Source organism: Petaurus breviceps, unplaced genomic scaffold (genome assembly GCF_028583685.1).
Source record: "Petaurus breviceps papuanus isolate PSGF00001 unplaced genomic scaffold, PetGlider_PUasm1.0 100, whole genome shotgun sequence".
Classification (NCBI taxonomy): domain Eukaryota; kingdom Metazoa; phylum Chordata; class Mammalia; order Diprotodontia; family Petauridae; genus Petaurus; species Petaurus breviceps.
The window spans coordinates 8,999,387-9,020,537 of NW_027185573.1; the positions used below are offsets into that span (position 1 = coordinate 8,999,387).

Sequence of the window (21,151 nt, forward strand, 5' to 3'; positions counted from 1 at the left end):
CCCCTTTATTTTAACGGAGGAGGAAACTGAGGCCCGAGAGACCGGGAAACCACTTGACCTCTCCCATCTCCTTCACATCCCTATTCGTAGCGCTTTCTGCCTGGCTCGATCTCCGTGGTTTTGTCCTTCGCCATCATCTGACTGGGCCGGGCAGGATGTAGGATCCTCCTTGGAGGCAGAGCGATGTTGGGCAAAGGACCAAAGTAACGGCGGAGCTGTCAGTCCTCTTCATTCTCCTGTTACCTTTCCCGGGGTGGGAGTGATCCCTGAGTGACACGCATTTAGTCCCCAGCAAGGTTCTCTTGAGCCTTCCTAGGGAGACCCCATGGAAACAAGAAACCCTTCCATCGTTTAAAGCTAGTCTCAGGTAGAACGACTGTGTACAGTGAAAAGCAAGCGGGATGGGGTGTCAGGTAACCTAGGTTTCCATCCCAGCTCCGCCACTTCCTACATGTGTGACCCTCGAAAAGCCCCCTAACCTTTGGGGGTCTTAAAACCGAGGTTGAACATAGATAATCTTTAAGATCCTTTCTAACCCTAAATCTGTGACACCTAAAAAGTAATCCTAATGATCCATATATAAATAGTGCTAGGTAGTAGGAAGAACAGAAGGAAGCTAGCGTTGTTAATACAAGCACGTCATGTTTTATGTATTTAGAAATTGAGACTCACATCCTTAATCCTCATTCCCATCTCCAGGGTTAATACAGCAAGTAAATATTAAACCCAGATTTTATGACTCCTAAGTCTAGACTTAATGTAAAAATAAAATCATAAGATTGAACTATAGAATTCTAAAGCTGGAAAAATCCTTGAAAGCCATGGCATTGTTTGAAAATTCTTAATTTTCTTAATAAGCCAGTTTTGAAAAAGGTACTTGAATGTCTTCAGCAGTCTTTGACTAGCTGTTTTAGTGGGCTGTTTTGATTGTGTTTGGTAAGAACCTTTATCAACATCATTTATTTTTACACAGTATTCCTTTTTGCTTTTATGGCTAACCTATATGGGAGCAATTTACAATGGTACCAGTATATACAGTCTTTACTTTTTAAGTAAATGGCATTAAAAATGACCTTGAGTAATATTGATCTTGTGCATATTTAGATGTTGTAACAAAGTATAAATAATGTTTATTTTCTGCTCTTATTTAGAATATTTTAATTAACATTGGTTTTGAAAGCTGTCATAATATTGCAGAGATGCTAATTTTCACAGAAACTTTTGTTTTCAGAATGCAAACAGGGATTTATTTTATTTTCTAATGTGCTTTTTTTTGTTAAAGTGACCTGAAATACTAAGGTAATTTTGACTCCTAATTTCTGAATTAAGGTTAACCAGCTACCCTTTAAATTCAAGTCAGTGAGAATAAAATTCTTTAGGGTATAAAAATATGAAAGATTTATCAAAGTGATTGTGATTCCAAGGGTTGTTTTGGAAATTAGTACCTTGGAATTTTCCTTAATCAGTCAACAGATTCAAAATGGCATCTGACATCTTTAAGTTGTTTGATTTTGAGACTTGAGGAGAAGGAAAAGTACCCAAGGAGAAGTAGAGTGAAGAGAAAAAGGGAGTTGCTGCTAAGACCAGGAAAGGAAATTGGTTGTGTCTGTTCATGGGCTAAGGAGGTGAGAAGGACAAATATAACCCTCACTGTCAGTTTTAGTAATTTTCCTGGTAAGCTGACCCCTAGCTGCCAGAGGAGATGATGGACGACTCAGGGTTTTGCTTCCAGAAAGCAGAGAGAACTGGGAGAACTTCACAGTGACTGGCACAGGTCATGTACTGCTTGTTTCTGCCAGAACAGACTGGTCTTCCTAGGGGAGAGAGGCACTAGAAGAACTCCTTTTTGTTCTTGGGCTGTCAGAAGGAATGAGCTTTTCCTTTAATAAATGGATGGAGAACTTCAGTGCAAAAACAAAGAAGAAACGGAATTTGAAGGCGGGAGGGAATCCTGATCTTTATCAGGAAATTGGAAAGTGAAAGATTGTGACTGGAGAAAAGGGAAGAAAGACCCCTGAATACTTGACATTAAGCAACAGCTAGGAGCTCTTTTCAGCTAGGCAGTACAATGGTTAGATTGCTGGAACTAGGGTCAGGAAGACCTGATTTCAAATATCATCTCAAATACTGGCAGTGTGATTCTGGGCAATTCACTTAATCTTTGTTGGGCTCAGTTTCCTCTGTAAAATGGAGATAAAAGCTGTTATCTCCCAGGGTTACTGTGAGGTAATAAGAGGATATTTGTAAAGTGCTTTGCAAATCTTAAATTGCTTTACCAATAAATGTTAACTATTATTATCCAGAGGAGGAAAAGGTGTCTGCTTGTCTTCTAGGTAATGGATCAACAAGTGTTACTAGTGAGAGATAATCCAGTAAAGGTCAGAATAAGATAAAAAAGGAGTAGTGATGGCTGGTGACTGACTCTCTGCTGAAAGGTATAAAGGTAGCTCTTTATTGATTGGGCATTAATAATAAAGAGGATTGCTATCCTTTTCTAGAATTTATCTAGAGTGTGAAAGAGAACCTTCTAAGACTTGTCAAACTGAATAACTTCTTTTCATATTTAGAGGTTCATGAGAACAAAATTGATAGTTTCAGGAATCTGGACAACTTTGAGAAAGATTATGAAGTCTTAAGCAGGAAATTGGTTGCTTTAGGGATATAGGTATTCTTTTCACTTCTGCTTCACATTGAAAACAAGGTTGTAGAAGAGAAAGATAGATTTGGGAAATGAATAGGTGACTAAGAGATAATGTTTTAGAATAGGATTTGAACCATGGCTTAAAATATAGGAATGATAAACTCTTAGTCAGGGATGGAATGCTTGTGAATATCAACTCATAAAAAAAATGTCTTAGGATCTTGCAAATATAATTTGAAGGGCTCTACACTGAAAAGGAAGGAGGAAAGAGAAAATTCCTTGCATTTATAAACCCGTGCCTTAAATGTCTTAGGGAGTAGCTACAATGAAGGAATAAGAGTAGCAGTAAAATCTTAGAGAAGCACTTGGTCCAGACTCTGGCCTCTACCATCTTTCTTTATATGAATGCACAGAGAATGGATAACAAATAAGATGAACTAAAGATCCCAAAGTGAGAAGACAGAATTACCTTAAGTATTACTGAGACTAGGACCTGTGACTAGTTCTGTAGAGGAATGTCTTTATCAGTAAGGGAAATTGGAAAAGGAACTTGAATAGAGGTGTAATGGTATTGTATATTAAGAGCATAGTGTCATACAAGAAGAGCCAGGAATTAGACAGGGTTTCATTAAATTGTAAACAGAGGCAGATATAGCAGTATCATCACTGGAGTACAACATAGGTCACCTATCCACAAAGAGGGAAGGAGAAATATGTCCTAGCATTAAGGCCCAGTATAGTAGTGATGGGGGATTTAAATTATCTATGCATATGCTGCTGCCAAATGATTTGCAGTTAGTACTTTCTTGATTTACCTTAATGATAGACAATTTCATTCTTTAAATGGTGGAAGCATTGCAAAGGGGAGCTTTTGTTCTAGGAGCTCTCACAAGCAGGTCTGACACATGCCTAGATTTTTGGGAGAATAGATTCCAAAGGTTTCAGATAAAGGATAGCTAAGATCTTGTGGACTCAAATTCTATAGTGAAAGCCTGTCCAGAAGGGGTATCTGAATCTACAAAGAAAAGCTGTTTTGATTAAGCAGAAAAAAGGGGAATCACCTAAAGACACTGTTGTATATTTGTAGGGATTTATTTTAACTCATGAAGCTTTCATTTATTTTAAAAAATTTCCCTTCATTGAGCTCAACTTATATTGGTTTCAATTTTTGAAATTTTATTTATATAACTTGTTTTGACACCAGTCATTTCCTGATATATTCCTCCTTTCAGTGAACATAACTTGTAATAAAAAACAGTTAAGTAAAACCAGACAACCCAGTGGTCCATCTGACAACCTATGCAGTCTATCTCTAATGCTTCCACCTCATTATCAAGAGGAGGGAGGTGTGTTTCATTGTTCTCTAGGATTGAGATTGGTTATTATAATTAATCAGTGTGCTGGTCTTTTATTATTTTTATTTACATTATTTTAATTATTTCTTTTTGTATATTGTTCTTACTTGCTTCAGTTTACTATTGGTCCTACTTCACTTCGCATCAGTTCCTATTAAGTCTTCCCAGTGCTTCTCTGAATTCCCATGTTAAGTTCTTATAGTATAATAGTTACATTATATACATTATATGTACATTATACATAGTTACAATAGTTACATTGCATTCATATGCCATATGCCACAATTGACTAGCAGTTCTCCAATTGATGAGCACCCATACTGATTATGACTTCCTATTACAAAAAATGCAGCTCTGAATATTTTGTGGGGCCTGTTTGTTTTTGCCCTTCTTAGAGTAGATGCTGGTAGTGGGACATTTGGATTAAAGGTTATGAGTAGTATTTAATGACTTTTGATGCATAATTCAAAATTTTAATGAAGAATACCAAAAGAAGTTTTGGAAACAAGGGAAGGTAATGGAAGACAAAAAAAGTATGTTGCGTAGTCCTTAGTCTTTCAGTAGGAGCTGAGGTTACCAAGGACAAAAAACCCCAAGGTTTTAAAATATTCCTTGTAGTTGTATTGAAGGCAAGAGGAGGATCAGAGAAGGATTGATGGAATCAAGGCGGGAATGGCGTGATCATAGGTTCATGGAGTTAAGAGTTCCAAAGGATCCAAAATGTCGAAGGAAAGGAGATGTAACTACTCCAGTCTTTGTTTGCTTCTGGATTCTTTTTTAGGCATTCGTCCTGCATTTATTAGGTGCCTACAGAGACAAAAATGAAATATTCTCTACTGTTATGGAGCTTACATTCTATTGGGGGGGGGGAACAATATATACACATATAAGTAAATACAAAATATATATACAAAGTAAACAGGAAATTTGGAGTAGAGCGGTGACACTAGCATTGGGGGAAGGGATTATCAGAAAAACCTAAGGTAGGAGGCAGCCACATTTGGATTGAGTCTTGAAGGCCTAAGGGATTCCTAAGGGGAAAATGAGGAGGGAGGGGTGGGGGATGGGGAGGAGACACTGGAAAGAGGATGTTGTGCTTGCAGAGCAGCTGCTAGGTCATTGTGACTGAAAGGTAGCAAGTGGGAAGGAGAGTAATGTTGAAAAAGCCAGGAAGGGCAGGCTGGAACTTCTGAAGGACTGTTGCCAAATGGGAAAGTTGGTATATTGTATATTCCCAAAAGGGAATACACACTTAGAGAGTATCTACTATGTGCTAGGTACAGTGCTTTTTACAAATGTCATCCCATTTGTTCTCATTAACCTTTGGGAGGCAGGTACTATTATAATCCTCATTTCATAGTTGAGGAAACTGAAGGAGACAGAAGTGACTTAGCTAGTAATTGTCTGAGGCTAGGTTTGAACCCAAATTTTTCTGACTCCAGCCCTGATGTTTTGTTGATACACTGGCATCAGCTGCTTCTACTAGATAGGGAAACACTGAAGCTTTTTCAGCTTAGGGGAGTGACACACTTGGGTCTGTGTTTTAGGAATATCAGTTTGATTACTGTGTGGAGAATGGATTGGAAAAGGGAGAGAGACTGGTGGTAGGGAGACTAATTAGAAGGCTTTTACAGTAGTCTCTGTGTGTGAGGGGGGCGATGTGTGGTAAGGGTTTGAATTCAGGTGACCTTTGAGTAGACAGAAAGGATATTTTCAAGAGGTGCTTTAGAGTTACAGTCTCTGTCCAAAGTTTTTGGACTGGACAGGACAGAATGAAAATGACTAATGCATAGTTGAAATCTTAGGCAAGTAGGGGCATTGTAAGAAGACACTTGACTGCTTTGATGTGTAAAGTCACCAAATGAATTACAAGCCAAGGTACTGGTATGTACAGGGTGGGTATGAAGATGAGCCACTGTCAGTTCTTAAAAAGATAACGGAGAGGTGTCGCAGGATAGGAGAGAAGGGTAAATATTGCCCCAATTCTCAAAAAAGAGAAGGGAGGGTAAAATGTGCAAACCCTAGGTCAATGGATTTGACTTGGATTCCAAGAAAAATTCTAGAATGTATTAAAGGGATACATCATTAATGAACATTTAGAAAAGGAAATGGTGATTCCAAAGAGTCTACATTAGACTTCCTCAAGAGAAGGTCCTGCTAGCTGGACTGTCTTGCTTGGTGAATCTGAGGAATGTTAATGAGTATATGTAGTTTCCTGAGGTTTTAATGAGTCATTTACATTGTCTCTTCCTTCTGCTTTTGTGGATAGGATAGAGAGATGGGATCTAGACAAGATTTTAATTGGATGGACTTGGGACTGATTGAATGGGTGGACCAAAGAATGGTTATTTATGATTTATGAATTTAGGTCTATTTAGAAAATCTGTAGTAGAGTAGCTGTGCTTGGTTTGTGCTGTTAAATATTTTCATTCGTGTCTTGGATGAAGGCATAGATGACATCCATTTCAAATTTCACATCATAGATTTAGAGCTGGAAGGAATCTTAGAGGTCATAGTCCACACTCATCATTTTGCAGCTCAGGAAATTAAGGTGCTCAGAGACATTAAGTAATTTCCCTAAGATCTCACGAGTAGAAAGTGTGGGATTTGAACCCATGTTCCTCTGACTCCAAATACAGCTTTCTTTTGTTTGTATCATGCTGCCTCATGGGGAACAGCAGGGAGGCCACGGTGGCTGCAGTGTAGTGTGTAAAGGAGAGAAAGGGCCCATAAACCTTGAAAGTCTGTCTTGCCCAACCTCTCTATGGGACTGTGAGCCAGAGCCAAGGACTCTTTTCATCTCTGAAAAGGTGAAATGCTTAGCTCAGTGTCTTATGCATAGTAGGCACTTCATACATTTTTGTTGAATTAAATTCAGGTTTGTTTGGGGAGAATTATTATGGTCCACTCGGTGGTTAATCTAGACCTGGTTTGGGAAGACCTTTTTTGATTATTCTCCATGATGGTATCCGTGGATCTCTGAAGCCTTTCCCTTGAATTTTTATGGATTGTCTGTCTTTGTTGAAGTGATTTGTTATTATGTGTAAAAAAAAAAAATAGTTTTGTTTGTCTCAAACTTTCCAGGTTAATGTTCTAGTATATGGAGACTTGATAAAGAAATTCATATTCATACTGTGCTTTTCTTGATTCTAAACACTAATACCATCAATATTAAGGTTGGAAGGGATCTTAAATGTGATCTTGAGCAACCCCTCCTCCTGGTGCCTCCTTTGGTTCTGTTTAGCTGCTTGGACTTGATGTACCTTAATAGAGAGAGGATGGCAAATCTGTTAAAGAAGTCTGTAAAGCTCTTAATAACCGACCAGCATTTCTTTATTATGAAATAATTTCTTTATATTCTAATAAACCATGCCAATTTGCATGTCCATTATTAGAATTTCGCCATAAAAAAAGAAATCTTGGATCTTTAGAACATGATTTGATGTTGTTTTGGCAGATTGTGGTGCCATGGATAGAGTACAGGATCTGAGTCAGGACAATCTGAGTTCAAATCCAGCCTCACTTAACAGTTTGTGTGACCCTGGTCAAGGCATTTCACTTAGGTCTGCCTCTGTTTCCTCAACTGTAAAATGGGGGTATAATAATACCTTTTTTTCTGGGTTGTGAGGATGAGATAATATTTCTAATGTTCTGTACAAACTTTAAAGGACTTTATTATTATTTTTCCCCCAGCTCTTGGTTGGCATCCTTCCTAGCTTACATATCTAAATTCAACCTATGTTTTTTGATCCTCTGGTGTAATACTTTTTTTTTTTTTAAAGCATTTGGGGTTAAGTAACTTGCTCAAGGTTACACGGCCAGGTGTTTCTGGGTGGGTGCTAAGTGTCTGAGCCCGGATTCGATCCTAGTTCATCCCGATTCTGGGGCTGGAGCTCTTACTTGTTGTGCTATCTGGCCGCCCCTGTAATAATTTTCTAATTGTTTCACGTGTTAGTTTTCAGAGTCCATTTAAACCATAATGAGTCAGCCAAGCAACAAATGTTTATTGAGTGTCTACTGTGTGCCAGGCACTGTGCTAAGTGCTAGCGATGCAGTGACATATGAAATAGCCTTTGCCCTCAAAGAGTGTATGTTCTTTCTCTTTCTCTCATTTTTTTGGTTAACTCTCTCATTCTGTTTCTCTCTCATTCTCTGCCCCTCCTTCTCTCTCTTGTTTCTCATTCTCTCTCTTCCTTACCCACTCTGTTTCTCTCCCCTCCCATCCACTTCTTTCTCCCTCTACACAATATGATGTGTATTCAGAAGGTATGTATACAGAAATGTCAAACTAGGTATATTCAGAATAGATGTAAGGTAATTTGGGAGGGAGAATACTACTAGTTGAGGGTACTAGTAAAGGTTTCCTGTAGAAGAAGGTGTTACTTGATGAGCCAAGTCTTGAAGAAAACTAGGGATTGCAAGAGGAGGAGGGAAGTTGGCCAATGCAAAGGCACAGAGACCTAGATGGGAACCTTCCCCCCTCTCCCTTCCCCACTGCCTTCCTCTCTCCCTCTCCCCTCTTCAGCTTCTTTTCATGTCTCTACTTTCCCATTAGATTGTGAGTTCTTTGAGGGCAGGGACTGTCTTTTGCATTGTTTTGTCTCCTCCAAGCTAAGCATTGTGCCTGGCACATAATAGGTGTTTAATAAATGTTTATTTGTTGATTGATCATTGACTATTTACTTGAGTATGTGAAGGTCACTAATAATGGAAAGGTAGGTTGGGGTCAGGTTGTAAAGAGTTTTAAATGTCAAAGAGGACTTCATATTTGTTTCTAGAAATAATAGGGATGATTGTAGTTTACTGAGTAGGGGATGACATAGTTTAGACCTATGCTTTAGAAAAATTACTGGGGCAGATGTGTGGGGGCTAGATTGGGGTAGATTGAGACTTGAGGCAGTGAGACAAAAGACCTCTCCTACTACTTTAAACTTGGAGCAAAGAGAGCTTTCGACGCTAAACTTCATAAGCACTCAGAAAATACTTAGGGATGTATTTGTTTAGTTCATATTTTCTTTTTTTTGTTTATTTGTATCTAGAAATGCATTTTGTAATTTCTGAATTTGGAGTGTGTGTTGCTTAAAAAATTGAATAGAAACAACTGAATTAACATTTAATTAGTGGTCTTTTTTTTCAACTGTAATCTTACCTGTGTAAATTGTATAGATAATACAATTGGACATTTAACACCAGTATTAATTATTAAATTTAAACGCCACAGATGTTATTGTTCTTATAACACCTCATAGAAAACAATATTTTTTTGTGTCTAAATTTCTTTTCTTTTTCTTTTTGCTTTTTGGAGGGCAAAAGGCAGGTCAGTTGGGGTTAAGTGACTTGCCCAAGATCATACAGCTAGTAAGTGTTAAGTGTCTGAGGCTGGATTTGAACTCAATTCCCCCTGATTTCAGGGCCGGTGTTCTGTTCACTGTGCCACCTAGCCCTAGCCGCCCCTATGTTTAAATTTCTTAAATATAGATATCACAAAAGTACAGTGTAGTGAAGTTTTTTCAACACATGTAGGCCAAAAATAAAAAATAAACTGTAGTTTTAAACATGAGTAAGTCTTCCAACTATTTTCTCTTTTTTTTTTTTTTATCATTTTATCTGCCTCGTTCATGGAAGGTAGGGAGATACAAGGTTGGTAGCTAGTAGTTAGAGCTGGAAGGTATCTTAAAGGTCAGCCACAGCTCAGTACTTTTCTTTTACAGGTGGAGAAACTGGGGCCAAAGAAAGTCAAGTGTCTTGCTTAAGTTACAAGTCAATTTTTCTCTTCATTGACTCTTGTACTTTACTGTCTTTAGCAGCTGTTCCAAACCTCTATTCTCTTCAAACTTCCTACACCAGTGATGTCACACTCAAATAGAAAGGGGCCACTAGACTATAAATAAGGATCTCTGTGTGCCTTATATTAACAAAGAAAACCAACATTGTCTTTGTTCAGTTATATTTTTATTTATCTTTTTAAATACTTCCCAATTACATTTTAATCTAATTGGGCTACACTCAGTCCATCACCCATATTTGACACCTTTGTTTTACACTATTACCTCCCTCTTCCTCTTCCCCCTTTCCTCTCTTTATTGAGAAAATTGAGGGCTCTGCCCACCTTGAGTCTCTTTTCATTCTTTTTCTAAAGTTCAAAACCCCTCTACATTATCCTCTGTCTTTCCTCCTTTTAGCCTTTGAGATGTTGGCAGTTCTTTTTGCTTGCCAAGGCCAACCTCTTCACTTGAGTCCTTCATCCTATTGATTGGCATTCCTGTAGGGAGTTTGAAACTTCTATCATCTCACCTCTATTCTCCCCTCCCACCCCCTTTTCAACATCTCTCTCTCTCTCTCTCTCTCTTTTGCTTTTTGGAGGGGGAAGGTAGGGCAATTGGGGTTGTGACTTGCCCAAGGTCACATGGCTAGTTTTTTGTTTTGTCTGAGGTTGGATTTGAACTCAGGTCCTCCTGACTCTGGGGCCGGTGCTCTATTCACTGTGCCACTTAGCTGCCCCTTAGCCGCCCCTTAACATCTTTTTAACTACTCTTAGTCCTTAATAGTTATAAATAATGCCATGCTTATTATTTGTCTGTAAAAAAACCTTCACTTGGCCCTGCTACTCCTCTCAAGTTCTCATCTGCATCTCCCTTCTTTTCTACAAACTCAAAAAAAAATTTTCTTGAGTCAGTTGCCTCTTCTACTTCCTCACCTCTCATTCACTTCACAGCTTTTTGATTTCTCACTACTTCACTATTTTCTCTAAGGTTAATAACAGTTTATTAATTCCTAAATCTAATGTCCCTTTTCTCAAGTCTCATCCTTCTTGACTTCTTTGCAGCTTTTTACTTTGTTGACTGCCTCCTCCTCCCGGATATTCTCTTCTCCATTGACTTCTCTAACGTTGCTTTTTAATAGTTCTCATCTGGAAAGACTATTTGATTTGTAGTTAGGGGATGTGAGTAACCTCTGAGGGTCTCTTTTTCTTTTTTCTTATATGGATAAAGATGGAACCAATTAGATGATTTCTGATACCCCTTGTATCTCTAAGTCTGTGATTCTTTGTTGGGTCATCATTCATTACCTTCTCCTTTGCTGTGGATGTCTATCAAACTATATCTTGGGTTCTCTCCCCCCCCCCCCTTTCCCCATCCCTCCCTCTCTCCTCCTTCCTCCTCTCCTCCCTTACCTTCTCTTCCTCTCTTATTCTGTCCTTCTCCTTGATTATTTAATTAGCTCCTACCTATGGGTTCAGTTATCTTTCTGTAGATGATTATACAACTTAGTTTCCCTTCTGAGCTCTAGGCTTGCTGGCCATCTCTGCATTGATATTCTTTAGGAGTTTCGAACTCAACATGTTCAAAACAGAACTCATTATCTATCTTTACCTCGAAAGCTACCGTTTCCTCACACTTTCTTGTTTCTGGGGTACCACTGCCCTTTTAGATATCCAGGTTTAGTCATTCTCCATCATTACCTTATCTTTATTCCTCTGTTTCCAGTCTCTTGCTAAATAAGTCTTTTTCAGTTCTATTGCCACAGTATCCCTTTGAATACCCATATTTTCATTCAGTATAGCTTTCACTGTAGATTAGGCCTTTATCAACTTTCATTTGTGCTATTGCAACTGCCTCCTTATTGGTTTTCAGTTTTTTCCCCTCTGATATATTTTCCACACTGTGCTAAAAGAATCTTTCTAAAACCTGATTCTGAACCTGCAACTCTCAAGATTTTTCAGTGATTCCCTAAGATAGAGAGGCAGTGTAGATAGATAGAGATGGGAAGAGTGCTGGTTCTGGAATCAGGGAATTTGGTTTCAGATTTTGTTTCTGATCTTTACTACTTGTGTGCTTTTGTGCTAGTTACTTAATCTTCCTGGGTCTCAGTTTCTGCTTGTGTAAAATGAAAGGATTGGACTAAATGGACTCATAAGATCCTTTCCAGCTTGAGATTGATAATGCTATGATAAAATGCAAACTCCTCAGCTTGCCATTTAAGGACCCTCACAATCTGATTCCAGTTTACCATTTCATATTCAGTAATTTTTATTGATATCTTTTGTTTTTATCTCACTTTCATTTCGAGAGCTCTCTTTTATCCTCAATTTGTTATCCCTTATAACAAAGCACAAAAGAAAGAAAAAAAGGCAGCTTGACTAAACTGACTTAGACATTAACTGAATCTGGCAGCTGTGCAACCATGGACCTCTACCAGCAAAAGGTGGAAGAAGGGAGACGGCATTTCTTAGCTCTTCCCCTGGGACTAAGCTTATCATAATCATTACACTGTCACTTTCTTTTTCTTTCTTTTTTTTTTCTTTTTGGTTCTTTACGTTTACATTGTTGTAGTTATTATGTTTATTGCTTTTCTGCTTTTGCTTACTTCACTTTGTATCAGTTTCTATAGGTCTTCCCATGATTCTCTGCATTTTTCATATTCATCGTTTCTTACAGTGCAATATAATTTCATTATATTAATATACCATCTACCAGTTTTAGTCTGGGGACACACAGGGGTGATGAATTGATATATTAGTCTGACAGTGAAATATCAGGAAGCAATGATAGCAATGATTTGATTACTATATCCAGAGCAATAGATGGAAAACAGGGGTATGGGGGACTGGGAGAGAGTCAAGGAGATCAGGCAAGTGGTAGGATGACCTAGGTGGATGACTGAATGGGATGGGAGCATGATCTGGGGTATGGGACCAGCTGGATACATAGTGGGTCAAGTACCTTAGTTTGCAAGTAGTTAATCAACAGATATTTATTATGAACTTAGTATGTTTGGCACTGTGCTAAGCATTAGGGATATGACATATGAATATATACCAATATATTTTCAAAATAAATAAAAGGTAATTTTGGGAGGGGCTTTGCTAGCAGCCAAGAAGACTAAGAAAAAGGTTTCAATGGGAAATATGGTGCTTTGAGTTAATCTTGAAGTTAATGAATTCTGGGAAGCAGAAATGAGGGAGTACATTTCAGTTATGGGAGACAGTCATTACAAAAGTATGGTGACTGGAGAATGGAATAGCTAGGAGACCAGGGTGGATGAATAGTGTGAGGAGGGAAATAAAGTGTAAGAAGACTGGCAGGGGAGATACAGGGCCAAGTTGTGAAGTACTTTAAATGTCAAAATGAGGAATTTATACTTGATGAGATATACATGATTGGACCTGCACGGAAGCATCAGCCTTGACAACTGAGTAGAGGGAGGATGTAGTGTTGAGGGGAAAGGCTACACAATCCGGGAAATCATAGAGGAGGCCATTAGAATAGTTCAGGGGAGAGGTGATGAGGGCCATCACCAAGATATTTGCCATTTGAGTGGGGAGGAGAGGCTGTATTTTAGAGATGTTGTGGAGATATAGAGACAAGATTTGGTAAAGGTGAGGTAGAGTGAAGAGTCAAGGTTGATATTGAAGTTGTTACTCTATGGGTACTCACTCAATTACCATTCAAGATGACTTCCCTCCTTTCTTTTATCTAGGTACTTGATTAAAGTTGACTTTGTATCCCTGGTGCTTAGAAAGTCTTTAATGAATGCTTGTTGAATGAAATGGTAAAGTGGGAACCAAGATTTAGGTCTTCTGCTATGCCATTGACCTGCATTAATTGAGAGTGAGAAGACTGGCTGGATTGGTAGAAGCTGAGATGTTCAATTTTACTCAGGTCTAAGGGTAATTCATTTTTAGTACCTTAGTCTCAGATTGTAGGAGAAATTTGACCTTGTTTTTCTCTTAGTTCTTACTTCCTTTCTTCTGCTTTTCAGAAACCCAGTGCCCTTAGGTTGGCACTTTATCACAGGTTCATAGGACCCTAGATTTAGTGTTGGAACTTAGAGGTTGTCTAGTCTAGTGATCTCCAATTTTTTTATTGCATCCCCGATCAGTTAAAAAAAATTGAGTATGCATCCCTTCTATGTTATTTACTCATAAATTATGCACATATATTGCTGTGCTAATAATTATATACATTATAAAACTTATACAGAAGTAGAAATCACAAAAGTTATGATAAAGTAATATTTTATCCTATAAGTCAATAGGGAGTTAGTGAAATTTATTGAGTAGGGAAGTGACATGGTCCGACCTGCACTTTTAAGATGATCATTTTTGCAGCTTTGTGAAAGATTGATTGGAGAGGGTAGACAAAGCAGAGGGACCACTTAAGAGGCCATCTTATGGCCTTTTAAGAGCAAAAGAGATGTTGTGGAGGCAGAAATAACAAGATTTGACAACTGATTGGCCATACGGAGTGAGGGAAAATGAGGGGGTCAGGGCTAACTGCAAGGGCAACTTGCAAAACTGTGAAGGATGATAGTGTCCTTAATAGAGATCGGGAGTTTGAAGGGAAGTGGATTTTGAGGCAAAAGATAACAAGTTCTATTTGGGGCATGTTGAGTTTGAAATATCTATCTACAGATATCAGGTTTGAAATATCCAGTAGTTAGTTGGTGATGTAGGACTTTCTGTAGGTATAGATCTAAGAATCATCTGTATAGAGATGATAACCAAGCACTTGGAAGCTGATGAAATCACAAAATGAGAGTGTAGAGAGAATAGAGAAAAGAGACTCAGGATAGACCCTTGGGATACGACACCTGTTTAGGAAGTATGATGTGAATGATAAAGCAAAGGAGACCAAGAAAGGGGAGTTAAACTAGCAGAAGACGGCTCTCAGGAGGAGCAATGACATGATAACCCTGAGAGGAGAGGGAATGTAGAGGGGAGAGGGTGAGCCGTAGCATCAGATGCTGCAGATAGGTCAGGAAAGGACAGAGATTAAGAAAAGGACATCAGGTTTGGCAGTTAAAAGATAGTACCAAATGAAGAACATTTTTAGTTCAATGATTACTTAAGGATAACAAGGAAATTGAGAACCTGGGATACTGGAAGGATAGTGGTGCTGTGTATAGAAGGAGTGGGTTTGAGGGAAATGATAATGTAATTGCAGCCCATCCATATCTGTTTATCCTTTGCTACTGCTTTCTAATGAAAAATAAATGTATGTATGGGAATTTACTCACTGAGTAAATTATACCACAAGTGCAGAACTTAGGGGTGTCCAAGAAGCCACAAGTTGATGGGGAGGAGGTCAGGGGGTGGAGACACTGGTTTAAACTAGATTATATAACAGGCTTTTGGTACCTCTACGCTGTTCCCTGAAGCTAGGAAAGGACAATATTGGAGAGGTGTAGGGGGAGTATTGGAAGGTGTTGGAGACTGGGATGTGAACCCATCTTACCATCCTTGATTACATACCCCTTGGGTTCAGACCAAGGCCTCTCACTTTGTTTTTATTTTTTGACATATTCTTTAATTTGTTATATCACATTGGATATAAAACATTAAGCATCCACTTGGATTAACAGTCCATTTATCTGTCTAACCTTGATTATAACCCATAACTATTCATTTTTTGTCCCTTTATTTTATTGAGCATTTATTTTCTTTCCCCACTCACCTGGTTGAAAAATAAAACTCATGTAACAAATATTCATAATCCAGCAAAACAGATTCCCACATTGGTCATGTTAACAGATGTATGTCTCATTCTGCATGTTAAGCCTACTTTTCTGGAGCAAGGTGGGGTGATTTTTTTTTTTTCATAGGTCAGAGATCTAAAGTCTTTCAGAGTTGTTTTTCTTAGTGTTATTATATAAATTGTTCATTTAGTTATCACTTTACTCTTCATCCATTAATAAAAGTCTTCACTATTTCCTCTGAAACTTTTGAAATTTTGTCACTTGTAATCACACAGTAATATTCCATTACATTCATATATCATAACTTGTTTAGGTATTCCCCCACAGATTATGACTCCTTTAGTTTCCAAGTTTTTGCTATTATGAAAAAGGCTGCTATAAATATTTTGTACATTTGGTCCTTTTTTTTGGTCCTTTTCTTTTTTAATCTCTTTTGGAGGTACAGTCCTAATAGTGGTATTGGAAAGGGGGCTGTTCTCAAAGGGTATCATAGATTAGTGATTTTTGGGATACAGTTAAAAATTGCTTACTCGTGTAGCTGGATCAGTTCATAGCTCCACCAATAGTATATGAGGTTGCTTGTTTTTTTTGTAGTTCCTTCAATATTACTCATTTTCCTCCTTTGTCATCTTTGCTAGTCTGATAGCTGAGATGTAGAACTAATTTGTATTTCTCTAATAGTGATTTAAAACACATCTAGTTGTTAATAGCTTTGTTTTCTTTCTTTAAAAACTGTTTGTTCCCACCCTTTGCCCATTTATCTTTTGGGGAATGGCTCTTAATCCTCTAAATTTGAATAAGTTCTTTATATATTCTGATATATGACACTTTTATCAGAGAAATTTGCTGCAAAGATTTTTATCTGTTTCCATAATTTTAAATGCATTAATTTTGTTTGTGCAAAATTATTTTCATTTTATATAATCAAAATTTTCCATCTTAGGGGCGACTAGGTGGTGCAGTGAGTAAAGCGCCAGCCCTGGAGTTAGGAGGACAGGAGTTCAGTTCTGGCCTCAGACACTTAACATCCACACAAAAAACCTGGTCGTGTAACCTTGGGCAAGTTACTCAACCCCAATTAACCTCCAAAAGGCAAAAAAAAAAAAATTTCCATCTTACCTTCTATAGTTACTAACTGTATCCCTATCCATAGATCAGAAAGGTAGTTTCTTCCTTGCTTCTCTAATTTTCTTCTAATGTCAACTTGTTATGTCTAAATCATAAAAACTTTTGGATTTTATCTTAATATGGTGTGAACTGTTGGTCTGTATCTAATTTCTTTCAGACTGCTTTCCAACAACGCCCTAACTTTGGAGACTACTGATCTAGTCCAACCCACTCATTTTGCAGATGGGGAAACTGAGGCCCAGAGATGATGTGATTTGCCCAAGATAAATGCTTATTGAATGAACAGATGAATTAATTAGTAAGTGTTTTTTCAGCTTTTATGTGCAGAGTACTGTATGTAGTATAAAAGAAAATTTAAATAAACATAAGCCATGGTCCCTGCATATACCTTCTGGTTAGAGAGGATGAAAAATGAAAAACTGGTTCAAGACAATATGTAATTGTGTTTAAAGAAAGGAGTGATCATGGTGGGCTGGAGGAGGTGGAAAAATGGGTGGGGTAGCACTTGCATAGGCTCAAGTGGAGGAGAAGACATTTAACCCTGTAAGGGGAATAGTGTGAATGCTGAGGTTGATGATACAATATCCTTTTAGAATTTAGGCTTCTTTTGGGGGTGATACTGGCTGGAAAGGTAGATTGGGAAGAGTAGAGAGGGAATTAAGCATTTATAAAGCACCCACCATGTGTCAGGCAGTGTACTAAGCACTTTACAAATGTCTCAATTGATTAGAAATTGGGCTAAGTAGTTTGGGCATTGTCTTTCCCTGTGCAGTGTTTTGGAGGAATATTCTGATACTGGGTTAATTTATTAGTATGTAAAGTTTGTAAATTCGATATTTTGTTACAGTATAACATCAGTTGATTTAGTAATCTCTTTGCCCTTTTAAGCCAAGGTGTTTCTGCTGTCTAGCAGTTATTAATGATAATGAAACTTTTGTTTGCAAGGACAAAACTTTTATCAGCATTAATTTATTTTGACACATCTTTGTATCAGATGTTGTAACTTTATGTAGTTCTTTAGAAGGGGCAACCTTCATTGTGGAAACTACTTCAGGCAACTTAGTGGATAAGTCCTGATGAGTTGCTTGAGGTACATATTATTTAATGATTTGCCTGGGATAAAATAGTGAGTGAGCGAAGTGAGATTAAAACCCAGAGCTTCCCAACTCAAAACTCAACGATTGATTTCTGCTATCTCCATCTTTAGAAATTGTTTCGATAAATAACTTCAGGCAAGAGAAAGAGATATGTTATCTTAGCCTCAGTTTAAAATTATTGTACTCTTTGACATTAATATTTCTTACTCTTTGTGTCGTGATTTGATAGAAGTAGCCTGAGACCTGATGGCACAGAATGTGGTTCTGCTGCTACTTATAGATTTATTATTGTGGACAAGTCACTTCCTTTCTCTGAGTCTTAGTTTCCTCATCTGTGGACCAGGGGTGTTAGATCTTTGAATTCTTCTGAATTCACTTCTATTTCTAATTATTTATATTCTATGCAGATATTTAAACATCCATTTTTTCCCACCTTTGTACTACAGATGAACAGACAAGAGTTTTTTGAGTTGTCTTTGATATCTAATTTATCTCATATATTTTATTTATACATAATTGCTTGCATGTTATACACTTAATGTTTGATCCTGGAAGAAACAGGGAGACACTAGAGTCTATTGAGCTGGAGGATAACATAGTTAGACCTGTGCTTTAGGAAAATCTCTTTGGCACTTGAGTGGAAGATGGATTGGAATGGGTAGAGATAGCTCAGGGTGACCAGTTAGAAAGCTAGTTCAATAGTCTAGGCAAGAGATGATAAAGACTTGAATGAGGGTGGTGATAATGTAAGTAGAAGATGTTGTAAAGAAAAAGATGACAGGATCTGGTCACTGCTTGGATATGTGGGCTGAGTGAGAGAGAGGAGTTGAGGATGATATGAGATTGTGATCCTGGTTGACTGGAAAGATGGACGGTAATTGGGAAGTTCAAAAGAAGAGAGTTTTGGAGGAAAGACAAGTGAGTTTTGTTTTGGACATGGATTTGAGGTATCTTTTGGATATCCAGTCTGAAATTTCCAACAGGCAGTTGATGATACAGTACTGAAGCTTGGGAGAGAGACTAGAACTGGATAAATCATTCTAGGAATTTTCTGTATATAGATGATAATTGGACCCATGGGAGTGGATGAGATCAGTAAGTAAGAGAGACAAGAGAGGAAAACCCAGGACTGAGCATTGGTGCACACAGAGAGCCTGGCATGGAAGAAGATTGCACAAAAGTGACTAAGAATGAGCAGTCAGAACCAAGAGAGTAATGAAAATGGAGAGGGAGAGAGTACCTAGAAGGAGAAAGGTTATCAACATTGACAAATGCTGGTGGGACTTGTGCACTAGGAATATCAGTTTGGTACTATATGGAGAATGATTTTTAGAAGGGAAAGACTGGAAATAAGGAGACTGATTAAAAGGCAAGAGATGTTGAGTACCTGTTCTAGGGTCCTCATAGGGATCAGCATCAGGAGATGTTGAGGAGGGAGAACTGATCAGACTTGGTAACTAATTGATTGGATGTCAAGCATGATAGTGTGAAGACTGCAGCAGGACTCCTAGGTTGTAGTTCAGTTTTATGTGTTTGACAATTAAAGAATGCAAATGTTGTAAATGGTTTGACTTATCTGGGCTGAATTAAAAAAATAATCAGCTTTTGTTAACTCCATGTTTTATTAATTTCCTGCTTTGGAATTCTCAAATTTAGTGGATAATTAAAATATTCAACAGCTCTAGTTTTTTTACCTGACTTTTGCTTTTATCACACTAAATAAATGGTAATCAAAAATAGTGTTTTTGCTATCAAATAAATCAGTTTTAATTTTTTCTTTTCTTTAGGATAGTATTAAATTGGAAGGAAAAAGGAAGCGATAATGCACCATGGCAGCGGTCCTCAGAATGTCCAGCTCCAGAGGTCCAGGTCCTTCACAGGCAGTGAAGGGGAAGACCAACAGTCACATTCAAATCTACCCCAGTCCCCTGCAGCTCCATTTGCTCCTTCAGCAAGCCCGTCTGCACCACAGTCACCCAGTTACCAAATACAGCAGCTTATGAGTAGAAGTCCAGTAGCTGGTCAGAATGTAAACATTACACTTCAGAATGTTGGACCAGTAGTTGGAGGAAACCAGCAGATCACCCTGACCCCTTTGCCAATCCCCAATCCCACTTCCCCAGGTTTTCAGTTTAATTCTCAGCAAAGGAGGTTTGAGCATGGCTCCCCATCCTACATTCAAGTCACCTCCCCATTGCCCCAACAAGTCCAGTCTCAGAGCCCAACCCAGCCTACCCCTGGGCCAGTGCAGGCCTTACAGAGTGTGCGGGCAGGCACTCCTGGCCCGGGACTGGGTATTTGCAGCTCCAGCCCCACTGGAGGCTTTGTGGATGCTAGTGTCCTTGTGAGACAGATCAGTTTGAGCCCTTCAAATGGCGGACACTTTGTGTATCAGGAGGGCTCAGGCATTGCCCAGATTGCTCAGGGAGGACAGGTTCAACTCCAGCATGCGGGGGCCCCTATTACTGTTCGAGAACGCAGACTTTCACAACCTCATACCCAGACAGGCGGCACCATTCATCATCTTGGACCCCAGAGTCCAGTTGCTGGTGGTGCCAGCATGCAGCCTTTGACTAGCCCCAGTCATATTGCAACAACCAGCTTGCCACCCCAGATCAGTAGTATTATTCAAGGACAGTTGATTCAACAGCAGCAAGTACTTCAAGGACAGCAGCTGAATAGACCTATGGGATTTGAGAGGCCTTCGGGTGTCTTGATATCTGGAGTTGGAGGCTCTTCAGCCTTTGGGATGACTTCACCACCCCCTGGACCCACCAGCCCTTCTAGAGTTGCAGTGCCACAGGGTCTTTCCAACCTTCCTCTTGCTCCTGCAGGAAGTATGGGAGTGAAAAAAGTACCTAAAAAATTGGAGGAAATTCCACCAGCGTCTCAAGAAACAGCTCAAATGAGAAAGCAATGCCTGGATCATCATTACAGAGAGATGGAGTCTTTGAAAGAAAATTTTAAGGAATATTTGATTGAATTATTTTTCTTGCAGCATTTTCAAGGGAATATGATGGATTTCTTAGCTTTTAAGAAAAAACACTATGCACCCTTACAAGCATATCTTAAGCAAAATGATTTGGACCTTGAGGAAGAGGAGGAGGAGGAAAAATCTGAGGTTATTAATGATGAGGTAAGAAATTTAATTTTTAATAATTTAGAGGAGAAATGTCAAGGAGGACAAAGTCTATGAAATGGTAAATAATAAAATATTTGTATCGTTTGCTATTTTTAAAAGTTTAGTTGTAGAAGAATCTTATTCATAAATAAAGATTGATAACATTAAGAATTTATTTTTCTTAAGTTCTTTTTTTTCCATAGGAAGGAACAATGGCTGTGTTTTGAAAGGAAAACAGTGATGGTGGTGATTTTTGTAGTCAAGACCCCTAAAATGTTTTCATTAAAAACAGGGCTTTCAGCTTGGTTAATCTAACCAAACTGATTTGACT

The 21,151-nt window shown here is 38.4% G+C and overlaps 1 protein-coding gene across 5 annotated transcripts in view; it reads left to right on the forward strand.

Annotated features, from left to right (window-relative positions):
* Positions 1 to 21,151, forward strand: part of LOC138145479 (E1A-binding protein p400-like) — a 62,735-nt gene that overhangs the window by 793 nt on the left and 40,791 nt on the right. For all 5 annotated transcript variants that reach the window (XM_069067994.1, XM_069067367.1, XM_069069390.1 and 2 more), the window contains exons 2-3: positions 16,760 to 16,900; positions 19,487 to 20,835. In XM_069067994.1, the coding sequence (XP_068924095.1) occupies positions 19,522 to 20,835 (1,314 nt within the window). In that variant the 5' untranslated portion in view covers positions 16,760 to 16,900; positions 19,487 to 19,521. The remainder of the gene's footprint in view (positions 1 to 16,759; positions 16,901 to 19,486; positions 20,836 to 21,151) is intronic.